This window comes from Rattus rattus, chromosome 13, assembly GCF_011064425.1.
Source record: "Rattus rattus isolate New Zealand chromosome 13, Rrattus_CSIRO_v1, whole genome shotgun sequence".
Taxonomy (NCBI): Eukaryota; Metazoa; Chordata; class Mammalia; order Rodentia; family Muridae; genus Rattus; species Rattus rattus.
This window is the reverse complement of record NC_046166.1, coordinates 27,659,327-27,672,600: the sequence shown is the minus strand read 5'-3', so window position 1 is coordinate 27,672,600 and position 13,274 is coordinate 27,659,327. Positions and strand designations below refer to the sequence as shown.

Sequence of the window (13,274 nt, the reverse complement as noted above, 5' to 3'; positions counted from 1 at the left end):
ATATGTCCACAAGCCAGTCCTTCAAGCGACACTGTACCAGGTTGATAGTCAAAGCTAACCAAGACACCGTCAAAAAGGATTAATGGGGCCAAGATGTCATTCAGGCTCAGAAACTCTCACTTGTGTATCACACACATGCGCTGTGCACATGCACACACTCCCAGGCACACAAAACTCTATTTCTCTTTTAAGATAGTGTACCTTCTGGTTATCAAGCTGGAAGAAGTGACCTATAATGGCATTAACACTGACCCCAACTTTGATCACTGACTCTTAATAAGCAATTCAGGGTCTAACTATGTTAAATCACGCTTCCAACCTCCTGGCTTTAAACAAATGGCTTAATGAACTGATATGTTTGTCAGCTGTTGTCCTTGATTTATAGGTTGGCCAGCAGCCTAAGCAAATGAAAATCACTATTGTTGCAGATGGTGACAGAATGTTAGCTTGAATTTGACTTGCAAATTTTTAATCAATATAAATCTTTTCTGTACATGTTAAAATATACACTCAGGATCTGACACATCCAGAAAATGGCAGCCAGAACCTTCCTGGTATGCGTGTGTGTGTGTGTGTGTGTGTGTGTGTGTGTGTGTGTGTGTGTGTGTGTGCGCATATTTACATATATTTATATATGCCTATTTATATATTAAAATGTGTTTATATATAAATACATATATCATAAAATATGTATATAATTAAACAAGAGAAATACAATAATGCAGAATGAAATTAAAAGATCACTTTTTTCAAAAGATTCAGAATCAAACTGTTAAGTGTCTGCACATTTAACTCTGGGAAATGGTTGCTTACAGCAGCTGCTCTGTAAAGTGCCACTGTTGAAAGATAATCTTGATAACAAAGTATTAATTGTAGATTAATTATAGACTTGCTATACGCAGAATTGCCTCTTAAATGAAATGATTAAACTCAGCTCTAAGTCGGTGTTTAGGGCTGACTGCATTGCCACACCTGGGGCATTGATGGGAGAAGAGAAGAGCCCTTGTGTGCAGGCCTGACCTCCAGAGGGTTTTTATGTTGGGCGTGGGCGTCTACAGCAAGGCAGTGTGTGCGGAGCATGACAGCGCAACTGGGCTCACAGTGGCTCTGTGGCTGCATGCAGATCAAGCCAGCCCAGATACAGCATGGGTGGGCGAGGGGCTCAGGAGCCATTGGCAGGTGATGGCTGCTAGGAGAATGCGAGTCAGTTTCCTTCAGGACTAAACCCTGGAGGCCGTCCATGACCCTACACCCATGCACATAATGGAGGTACTCAGTGGGCTCAGTGGGCTTAAACAAAAGAAGCAACAGCAGCACATGAAGCTGGGGGAGAAAAGGCATGGGGAAGACAGGGCGAGGAATTGAAGGGAATGAGTTGAGGAAAAGCATGTTGTCGCATATACGAAATTCTCGAAAAAATTAAAATAAAAGCGTACCATATTCCGTAATCAAGAGGTGAGCTGTACTCAGTTTATGGAGAATAAAACTGGAAAGGAGAAAGCCATCTCCATGAAATAATTAAATCATAAGGTGCAACTTGAATTTAAGGTGATGATTCTTTTTTTGGTTCTTTTTTTTCGGAGCTGGGGACCGAACCCAGGGCCTTCCGCTTCCTAGGCAAGCGCTCTACCACTGAGCTAAATCCCCAACCCCAAGGTGATGATTCTTAAATTACCTGGTCTGTGTTGAGTCTTGAGCTTGAGATGGTGATAGGTCATCAGAAAAAAGCCAAAGGGCCCATTCCGTGTGTGTGTGTGTGTGTGTGTGTGTGTGTGTGTGTGTGTGTGTGTGTGTCTGTGTGTGTGTGTGTGTGTGTGTGTGTGAGTATGGAGTACGTGTGCGTGGAGGGGGTGTGTAGGGTGTGTGTGTGTATGTGACTTTGTGTGTGTGAATGTGTGTGCCTGAATGTGTGGTGTGCAGTGTGTGTGTGCGGTATATGTGTGTGTGGTGTGCATGTTTGTGTGAGTGTGGTTGTGCCTTTGTGAGTATGCATGTGTGTGAGTGTGGTTGTTATACCTTTGTGAGTGTGCAGTGTGTGTGTATATGTGACTTTGTGTGTGAATGTGTGTGTGTGCCTGAATGTGTGAGTGTGCAGTGTGTGTGTGCAAGTATATGTGTGTGAGTATACATGTGTGTGAGTGTGGTTGTTATACCTTTGTGAGTGTGCAATGTGTGAGTGTGTTTGTGACTTTGTGTGTGAATGTGTGAGTGTGCATGTGTGTGCCTGAGTGTGAGAGTGTACAGTGTGTGAGTGTGGTTGTACCTTTGTGAGTGTGCATGTGTGTGGGTGTGTATGTGACTTTGTGTGTGAATGTGTGAGTGTGCATGTATGTGTGTGCCTGAGTGTGAGAGTGTGCAGTGTGTGTGTGTGTGTCTGTGTGTTTGTGCCTATGTGTCTGATGCAGTGTGTGTGAGTGTGTGTGTGACTTTGTGTGTGAATGTGTGAGTGTGCATGTGTGTGCCTGAGTGTGAGAGTGTACAGTGTGTGTGAGTGTGGTTGTACCTTTGTGAGTGTGCAGGGTGTGTGGGTGTGTATGTGACTTTGTGTGTGAATGTGTGAGTGTGCATGTGTGTGCCTGAGTGTGAGAGTGTGCAGTGTGTGTGTGTGTCTGTGTGTTTGTGCCTATGTGTCTGATGCAGTGTGTGTGAGTGTGTGTGTGACTTTGTGTGTAAATGTGTGAGTGTGCATGTGTGTGCCTGAGTGTGAGAGTGTACAGTGTGTGTGAGTGTGGTTGTACCTTTGTGAGTGTGCATGTGTGTGAGTGTGGTTGTACCTTTGTGAGTGTGCATGTGTGTGAGTGTGGTTGTACCTTTGTGAGTATGTAGTGTGTGTGTGTGTGTGTGTGTGTGTGTGTGTGTGAGAGAGAGAGAGAAAGAGAGAGAGAGAGAGAGAGAGAGAGAGAGATCACTGTGTTCACAGGCACTTGTGTACTATGTTAGAGACAGGTTGAGAAAGTCAAAGCAAGATCAATACGATGCAAATGGTGGGTGTTACTCAGGATGAAGCAGGAAAATTCATGGCTTTGAAATTCCGTGGAGCTGGGTGGCCACAGAATGGGAAGCTAACCCTAATAACTGCGTTCCTAGGTAGATAGAATGTGTGGTTTGGTGACTCAAGTGGTTCCAAGACAATTCTCTGTCTCAGCCATCATTTCTTTGAATGTTCTGTTCTTAAAGTCTTGTAAAAATAATCCCATTCATTTTTTAAAGGCTTTAACGCTCCGAGTCATTTTTCTTGCATTCATTGTTCCGTCTCCCTCTTGCTGATGGCTTGGATTTTCCGTCTGCTTCTGTCTTGGCAGGGCGGTGACAAATGCCTCCCAAGCTAAAGTCCCTATGTCTACAGCGGGTCAGGCAAGTCGTGGGGTGACTATGGTCAGTCCTTCCACCGCAGGAGGGCCTGCACAGAAGCCCCAAGGAAATGGCGTGGCTGGGAATCCCAGCGTCGTCCCCACAGCTGTGGTGTCAGCAGCTCATATCCAGACAAGTCCCCAGGCTAAGGTCCTGCTGCACATGACTGGGCAGATGACAGTCAACCAGGCCCGAAATGCTGTGAGGACAGGTAAGAGGGGAACAGGCCTGGAAAGCATGAGGAATGGGCTTAGGTGACTAAGAAGGTTGGTGACGACAGGTGTCGAGAAAAGCACGTATGAATTTAAAATAATCACTGCCCTCTTGGACTAGAAACTACAAACCAAACCGTGTTGCCAGGACTTCTTCACCACTGTGGTAGGCACCCCTGGCAGAGACAATCAGAGAGTGACAAAGGGATTACTTGGTAGCCAGACCCTATCACTGAAGGTCTGTGGTTGATGGAGAGCATTCTAGCCGGTGGGGCAGAGATGCCACATTTGTGTTGACCATGAAGCACAGTGAAAGGACCAGCACAAGATACACATTCCGAGATATGCCCCAGTGACCCGTTTATTCTAACAGGCCCCACCTCCTAGTAGCCCAGTGATGAAATTGCCACCCTCATAATCCAGTCACCCCTCAGGACCACCAGCAGCTTCTGACCAAGCCTTCATTCAACACATGAGGCCCTTCAAGGGACGTCTTCCGTCTAAACCATTGCAGGCATTCTAGAGCTGTTTGTTTGGAATAAGCACACCCTGAACATTCGTTCAAGGCCTATAGACCTGAGGTATAAGAAGAATTTATCAGATCCTAGGAATATGAGTGGTTGGGTACTTGAAACATGACTTCCGCAGTCAAGGTCCTGTCTCTGGTCTCACTGTACTGTGTGACTGTAGCACGATTCTCAGCCAAGCAGTATTATTTTTGAAGAACTAGTCACGGGTCTATTTTAGACTCGATGGGAAGTCAAGTGCCTTTCTTAATTCTGCAGCGTTGAAAACCTACCAAGAGTCTTGGGTAACAACAGTGGAGTAAACTGAATACATGTGAATTCTATCAGAAAGATTGTGAAGGGAAGTGGGTAGTCAAAGAGAGAGGAGAGAGAGAAAATGTATAATAGGTAAAGGACTTAAGACCGGCATGGTTTTTTGCCATGGCGAGCCATCAGAAACTGGCCCTATGTCTCAAATGCTGTGGGAAATTATTGTTCATGACTATAGGCTTTGGGACTGGTGACAGCACATCTTCCAAGTCCTCAGTAGCCTCAACTGCTCACCTGGAAGGAAAGTAGCATCCAGAGGTCCAGCTAGGATTTACGTGTGCTGGGCTCTCCTGCGCCCATTCTTTATTGCAATAATGGCAGTAGCTGCCTCTCGTTATGATTCACACTTTGGGAAGAGTGTTTACTAGGCCACTGACCCTTTCTGTGTTCTCTCCTGTCACCCGTCAGTTGCAGCACATAACCAGGAGCGCCCCACGGCAGCAGTGACTCCCATCCAGGTCCAGAATGCGGCTTGCATCGGTCCTGCATCTGTAGGCCTGCCCCATCATTCTCTGGCCTCCCAACCTCTGCCTCCAATGGTAGGTCCTGCCGCCCACATTGCTGCCGTCAACATTAATCGAACCAATGTCCCCCTGGCCTGCGCTGCAGGGGCATCCTCTCTGGCCTCCCCAAACATGACCACTGCCGCTTTGGAGACGGAGCCCGGTGGTCGGACAGTGACCATCCTCCCTGGACTCCCCACATCTCCTGAGAGTGCTGCATCGGCCTGTGGGAACAGTTCAGCTGTGAAACCAGACAAGGACAGTAAGGTGAGAGCCCCTCCTTCTCTTCTCTGTTACTCCCTGAAGGTCTTTGCCAGTGAAAACTCATTGTTCCATGGCCTTTCGGGTTCTTTCCATGGGTAGGTTCATGCGCCATGTGCCAGGAATACGGTGGTGCAGAGACCTGGGCACTGCCCTAGCCTCATGTCTTGGTCCTGTGGTTTTCTACATTTTTGATACCCTTGAGTTGTCAGGCCCCCTACTGGGTAATAAGGAGACCACAGTGAGTAGGATTCAATCAACCTCGGCTTGCAGCTTTCCAAACCTAAAAGATGAACATCGTCTCTTCAAGTAACTTACCCTTTTATTATTTTGCTGTCCTCAAATTTTCATGTCCAGTGTTCTTGCTAGTTGACAACTCCTCTTTTAAATGGTTTTTTTTTTTTTCGGACAGGTGAGAGGTTGGAAACTGTCCATTAGAAATGTTATTCTTGGGTCAGAGAAATGGCTCAGTAGTTAATAGTGTGAGAGCCTTAACTGCTTACACAGGACCCAGGTTCACTTCCCAGTGCTCACAACTGCTCTTAACGCCAGTTCCAGGGGATCTGACGTCCTGGCGTTTCTTGACATTGCATTCATATGCACATATGCACCGCATATCTCTCTCTCTCTCCTCTCTCTCTCTCTCTCTCTCTCTCTCTCTCTCACACACACACACACACACACACACACACACACACACGCGCGCGCGCGCGCGCAGATAACTATAAGATAAAAGTAGTTACTTGCAAATTTATTATCTATAAAATTTATCTATAGTATTTTCAACCATGGATCAGCAGAGTTCCTTGCGAGATAACACCTGAAATATAGGGAGACATCATCTTCCCTTTGGGACTTGGCTTTAAATAAAGATGGTAGGAGGCTGTTTTGAAAGACATCCCAGTGCTTGGAGACAGGCGGTTGCCGCAGAGAATAAAGTTGACAGTGATTAAGCGAGGATAAAGTCTGGATGGTTGTACCACAGCTTTGACTTTCTGCTCAGTATTCCGTGTGTCTCCTGTGAAGCTATGGGCCAGGACTCTGAGCCACCTGGCTTCGGTGGTAAGGTATGTCGCTCTACCTAAATGGCGAGAGAAGCCTGTAAGTGGAACGTTATAAGGAAATCAAATTCATAGACTACTGACAAGTTAATATTTAATTAACTATTAACATTAACTTTAAAAACGATTGGTATCTGCTCAGTGTTTATCATTAACTATGTTAAACTTGTACTTAGATGAACAAATTCTACATTGTGCTTTTAAAGAATTATCTTAATAGTTTGAAGTGTTCAGGTGTAGTGTCCTCGGCCACTTAGAACAGAGCTCTTCAGTCCATTAAGAGAATGCACTGACAGGTACCCGAGGTGAGCAGAATACGGGCCCTTAAAGATGTCCTCCTCTGTCCCAGGTCCCACCTTTACTGTTTCCTTACTAGCAAAAAGGATTATGCAGATGAGGACTTACCCTTTTGGGTGGACCCAGTGTTCGGTATGGGAATCTTCCTGAAAGGGGACAAGAAGGCAAGGGCATTTGATAGAGATAGGTACCTCACAGATGGAATGACGGCGGAAATACGACGGGAGCCATGGGATACAGAAGGCCCCAGAGCCAGGAGGCCAGGAGCCAGGCTCTTCCCTCTCCATGTCCATATGGAAGGTCTCCTGCAGGATGATGTCATTATGCAACAAGGCAGGTCCAGGATAAGGCAAAGCCTATCATTGGATGAGAAGGAAGAGTAGGCGGGGAAGAGTCTAGGAAAGAGGTGGGGGTGAGTGAGGAAGATGGAGACAGAAGAGGATGATTCCAATCCAGGTGGTCTAGGTCAATCTTGTGTGGGTGGGCAGTTTATTAATTGGCAGACAATATATTCTGTGGATGTACTATAGATTGAGAATTTAACATATAAATCTAATTGTTAAACTACAAGTATAAATCTAATTGTTAAACTACAAGTTTCCAGAGCTTTGACTTTACCGGGCTACAGGGGATGTGAGCAAAGTTCCCAGCAGGCAGAGACAGCCTGAAGAGGATGGTTATACAATGCCTGGGGCTAGTGTGGTGTGGTGCCATCGGAATGCGATGTGTGTGTCAGGTGTGGTGACAACCCGCCAAGGGGACAGTGTGAGACAGCAGCTGGCAGAGAGACAGCCAGAGCGCACAGCTCCAGCGGATCCTCGCAGAGTGAGAACGCAAGGGAACCGGTTCTACCTATTTTTATTTTTACTGCCAACAGTCTCCCTACACCACCTTGATTTTAGGATCTGGTTTCTTCTTCCCACAAAGTTTGAGGTAACTTATTTCGGTAGCCACTCATATGCGACATTGTCATCTCTTTCACTGCTTATTGGTGGAAAATGGCCTTTGTCTACCTTTAGAACATAGCAACTATTCCAAGTGCCATTTCTCCAAATGACGGTCTTCCCTCTGCAGTCAATTCTTAACGTGGCGGAAGTCTACAGAGTATGTCTCTGTCTCCCTGTGTCCTCCCTTCATCTTAAGAACCTCCTCGAATGTCCTGAGGTATTTTCAGAACTGAGAATGGTACTCTCTAGATTTTTACCTATAACTCTTGTCACAGACTTCTAATCTCCCCTCTTAAACCTGCTCCAGATTCAGTGTAGATACTTCTGGACGATATTAATTCCTCAATTCCATGATTACTGTCGCTTACACAGACATCCCTCCGTAGGGCTGAAGTATAGCTGGGCCCACTTCATCGTATCAAGGGAGGTGTTGCCAAGATCCGATCATTGTCACGACACTTCCGCTGCTATTCATTGGTAGTAAAGTCTCCTGGAAGAGTCTCCTCCTTAGAGTGTCGTTTCTACCTGTAAGCGCTTGTAAACCTTCCTTTAATGCTATCCAAGTATTTCCCAGATGGTCTGCAAATTACTTTAGAGAAGCTATAAAGGACCACTTAAAAAAAAAAATCTGGTCAAGAAATAGAATCTTCAGTCTCCACAGAGTCCTTCCTCGATAACGGGGGATGAGAGGGTAGGGGGTAGGGGTCAAGGGACCACCCGTAGGAAGGTGGGCTCACCTTAAGTCATGATAATGAGTTAGGTGAGATGATAATTCCTATAGTGAGATGCTGTTACTTTCCAGTCCCAGAATTCCTGCCTCGGAGCGTTGTTCTAACAGTGAGGTTATGAGGAGATTAGCCTGGGACTTCGCCATTTCTAACCCCCAAAGGCCCACCTTTTTCTCCTTCTTTTTTCTCTCCCTTCTAAGTATGCATTCTCTGATCCATCCGGCTTTCTCACTTTTCTCTAAACCCTCCCTCCCTGCCTTGAGCTACTTGTCCACCATGTAAGTCCACCTACTAAGTCAGCTTATGTCAGAGGCGTGGCTTTTCCCTCCTCTCTGCCCGGCAGCTGCTGGGGCTAGCCCTGGATTGTCTGTTTTCTTTTCATCTCCAATATAGTTGTCCTTGGTCCTTTGTTAAATAATTCTTTTCCTACTGAAAGGAAGAACCCCAAGTGGGGAACCCAATTGCTCTGGTATCATGTAGATCATGTAGCAACCACAGAGGACACCCCTCCCCCCTCCGAAAAAAACAAAACACCTTTTGGCAACACCTCATCTTCTTTTGAAAATTGGAGCCGAGTGTGTCCTTCTTTGCCTGTTGAACTGACCCTGATTCCAGATTCACCCAAATTGCTCAGAAATTATTGGTTTGCACTTCCGCTGTTAACTTTCTCTGTGTGGAAGTGACTGGCGCTGCCCTGATGTCTTTCCTTCCTCCTTGTCGGGGTTTGCTCATCCCTTCGGGTACAGAGATGAGAGCCACTGTTCATCCCAGACCCCAGGTCTGTGTTCTTTTTGTTTCAAATATAACCTTAAAATAGCCCTGTAATATTTTTTCCTTAGAATTTTGGGAAGTTTAAGCTCATTCTGATCTTTAGCCTTCTTGCGTTGCAGTGGGCCATGCTATGTTCTTTGTGACAGAGTTTTCCCTTGATCTTTTTGTCCGGGGCCTTTAAAACTTGGATCCCTTTATGCCACTCCTTGGGGGCTCACACCAGGCCCTTTAGAGACCTTCCCGTTTTCATCTGCAGGATAATTTGCAATTGTAGGATTTCATTTTGAGGGTCCTCCCGTTCCAACACTTTCCCTTTTGAACTTGAGGCGGCGCATATGGTTTTCTTTAAACTTTTAAAAATCGGTTCTTTTAAACTTTACCACAAGCCTTCTCTGGGGGAGCACTTTCTTCTAAGTTCTTAGAATTTCTGAATCTCTCCTGTCTGGTTTCTCCTTCCCTCCCAGCCCCCAGCCCCAGTTGATCAGAACTCGAGACAATCGAAGGGAAAGGGGCGGGGGTGGGGGGGTGGGGGGTGGGATTGAGATGGTGGTGGGGGTCATGTGAGGCAGAGCTCTGGGTATTGTAGCTCAGTACCCTCTGACCTCATCTTCCTGGGCCATCGCCATGCACAGGCTGTGTCCGGGGGTATTCTGCTGCCCTGGGGAGGGTATGGCTCTCTGTACCCAGATTATAAGTGGGCTGTCACTGGGATGCCACTGTGTAAATAACTCTTGGGTATACTTCCAGGTCTACTCGCACTCTCCTAACTGGGTCCATTTCTTTGACTAGTAATTCATCTGGGAATCCTCTCACAGAGTCTCAGGGAAACATGGAGCTGTGTCTTGTCCCAGGGCCAAAACCTTAGCTGTCTTTAGTCTGTTTACTTTATTTTGATGATAAGTTCCTGAATGGTACTTTTAAATATCATCTCTGTTATTCCCTATTTGAACTCCCGGCCCCGTCAGTGTTCTGCCTGATTTCCTCTACAGTCACCGGCTTTACAGCTCTGTCTGAACACAATTGTCTGGTTTCAGCTGTCTTTGATCTCTGGTGATAACAATATGTACAGCCATTCCCTGCTTTCTGCCTGGGTACTAGAGTTCAAACTCAGGGCTGCCCAGCAAGTCCCCTCACCAACTGAGCTGTCTCTCCAGTGTCTGGACACTTTTCTAGGAGTGAGCGCACAGCCATGATTCAGTGCCCCAGTTCCCTCAAGTCCCTGGTTCCTGGTGATTGTCTCCCTTATGGAGACCTGGGGCTTCTTGCTGCAGACTTCTGCTTGAAGGCCTTTCCTGTAATCCTCACGGAGAAGAGCCTGTCCTTTTTGTCTTCTCTGGCCTCTTCTCTGGCTTCTTTCCTGGTTATTTCTTTGCTCAGATGTGTGTGTGTGTGTGTGTGTGTGTGTGTGTGTGTGTGTGTGTGTGTGTGTGTGTGTGTGTGTTTTCTCCTAGCTTTATTTTAGTGTCAAAAACAAGCTCATCTGCATGTTGTGTTGGCAAATGTTCTTGGAGATCTATAAATGGCCACATTCACAGTCTCTGCTCTTGCTGATAGCTGGGATGCAGCCTGACCCATAGGCAGGAGGAGAAGGGAGACAACAGACAGACAGACAGACATACAGACAGACAGAGGGTCTATAGGCAGGAGGCCTGTCTATGCAGGAAATGTGGGAAAGAAGGGGGTGGGGGAAGGGATACAGAAAGACAGACAGACAGGCAGACAGACAGAGGGTCCATAGGCAGGAGGTCTGTCTATGCAGAGTTCAGCTAGGAGATGTGGAAAAGAATGGGGGGCGGTGAGGAGACAGACAGACAGACAGAGGGGGAGCTGTGCCTGCTCCCATTGTTCTGCGGAATAGAATCTCATTTCCAGCCCCTTGCTTGCATGGTGATTTTAGGCAAGCTTTCAGAGCTTCAGGCAACAGGAATAATTAATTCCTACCTCATCGGGTTGCTGTGAAGACTAAATATGGAAATCCCCCTGATAGCATTTAACAAGACTCTTGAAACAGGTGGTGTTTAATCATCTCTAGAATTTCAGGAAGCTTCCTTCAAGAAACCTTTCCTACCCCAGCGTGCCCCACCACAGCACCCCAGCCTCATGCCTTCCCTGGCTTGGTTCTTGGGCAGAGGACATGTTATACAGCCGTGCTTGTTGCTGTTAGACACAAACTGTCCTAGACACATCACCTTCCTAGAGCACGGCACATTGCCTGCTTCATGTTGGATACTCAGAAATATTTGCTAAAAGTATGAGTGATTATTTTTAACCACATGACTTAATATTTTTGAGATTCTTACCTAAGGACAATGACTCTTCCATAATAGAAAACTAGTATATAAATTGGACCTGTGGGCCCAAGAAAACTCTTGCTAATGTCTCCATGTACCTTAAAAAGAATGAATGAATGAATGAATGAATGAATGAATGAATGAATGAATGAGGGATTAGGCCCAGCACTTCTCACATGTCAGGAAAGTGCTCTGTTGAGTTCTATGCTTGTTTTTGTTTTGTATGCTTTGGTGCATGCATGAGTGTGTGTGTGTGTGTGTGTGTGTGTGTGTGTGTGTGTGTGTGTGTGTATGTATGTGTACGGGTGGAAGCCAGGCATCAGTCTCCAGTGCTGTCCCTCGAGAGCAGCTGTTCTTAACCTGTGGGTCTCGACCCTCTTGGGGGTCAAAAGCATGAGTCACATATCAGATATCTTGCATATCAGATATTTACATTTATTATTCATAATAGCAGCAAAACTATAGTTATAAAGTGGCAATGAGATAATTTTATGGTTGGGGGTCACCACGGCATGAAGAATTGTATTAAAGGGTTACAGCGTTAGGAGGGTTGAGAACCAGTACTCAAGAGCACCCACCTTGTTTTGAGATGTGGTCACTGATCGACACAGACCTTGCTGATAGGCTAGGTTGGCCCTCAAGCTTTGCGATCTAGCGGTCTTCGCCTTCCGGACTACCATGCTCAAGTTTTTCTGTACGCTCTATGGTCTGCACTCAGATCCTCGTGCCCGAGCACTTTGCTAACTGAGCCGTTGCCCCATAAGTCAGTTAGTTTTTGTTTTGAGGCTAAATTGGAGCAGGACTGTCACCGCCTTAGAATCTTCTCAGGTCTGCCTCCCAAACAGATGGGATTATAGGAGTGTATCACCGAATCCAACTCGAAAACAACTCACATCTAAAAGTAACTCTGATAGGTTTTTGCTCCAGATACTGTAGGTTGATGTCATTATGCAGGTGAAGGCAGGTACAGGATAGAATGAGGCCTGTCACTGGAAGGAAGGATGAACAGGAGAAAAGGTTTAGAGAGGCAGAGGAGACCGGAGAGAGGGGAGGGAGTAGCCAAGAGAACATGGGAGCGGATGCTAAGACTCCTCTCTGCACACATTACAGGTTGTTATGACTAGCCTTAAGGGATGGGTGTGTACAGGATTTTGTGTTGTCTAGATAGGCAAATTATATATTATCTAGGTGGGCAGTTTGTATCCTTATCAATTGGTTTCTAAGTTTATTGTGTGGATGTATTAAGGATTGAGAATTTAACATGTAAATCTGATTGTTGGGTTACAGTTTGTTGAGCCTTGGTTTTACTGGGTGGTTGGAACCAGAGAGATGGCGTCTAACAGAGAGCCCCGGGAGAGATGCTAATCTGAGCTGAATTAGCACTCGTTCCAGGGGCCCGTTGGAGCTGGAACTTGCGACCACCAGGTTACGCATGGGAACCGGTTCCACCACTTCCTTATTTTTACCACAACAAGATACTTCTTTTTTAAAAACTTGATAATATTTATTGTTTGTTTGTTTTTTCAAGACAGTGTTTCTCTGAGTAGCCTTTGCTGTGCTAGAACTCTCTCTGTAGACCAGGGTGGCCTTGAACTTTGCCAGTCTCTGCTTCCCAAGCGCTGGGATTAAAGGCGTGCCCCACCACCGCCCTGTGATAGTTTTAAATCTTCAAATCGGAAATGATTCTGAAAACATCATTTCACCTAGGAACGGAACACCCACAGGATATGAGCTATCGAGGTGCCTACTAAAGATACGCCCCATCTTTATAGATGCTAGCATTATTATTTCTAAATCACCTTACCCAAGTGTAGACTATTAATCCATTTGAGTTTTTCGTCTCTGCTGTTGGATTTTGAAGGAAGCAAAGGTGTCCTTGGATAGTAAGTGTCTGAATTTGCAAACGTATCTCTCTCAAGAGGCACGTTGTTCTTCCACTGGAGAAGGCATCAGACTGTTATAAATAGCACCGTTCCTTGGAACTGGGGCCTCATCTTTTGTGTGTTGACACTCCTA

General features: G+C 46.0%; 1 protein-coding gene across 1 annotated transcript in view; it reads left to right on the top strand.

Moving 5' to 3' along the window:
* Nucleotides 1-13,274, top strand: part of Sh3rf1 (SH3 domain containing ring finger 1) — a 157,907-nt gene that overhangs the window by 131,085 nt on the left and 13,548 nt on the right. Inside the window, exons 8-9 of the mRNA XM_032918465.1 lie at nucleotides 3,303-3,562; nucleotides 4,808-5,169. Coding sequence (XP_032774356.1) covers nucleotides 3,303-3,562; nucleotides 4,808-5,169 — 622 coding nt within the window. The remainder of the gene's footprint in view (nucleotides 1-3,302; nucleotides 3,563-4,807; nucleotides 5,170-13,274) is intronic.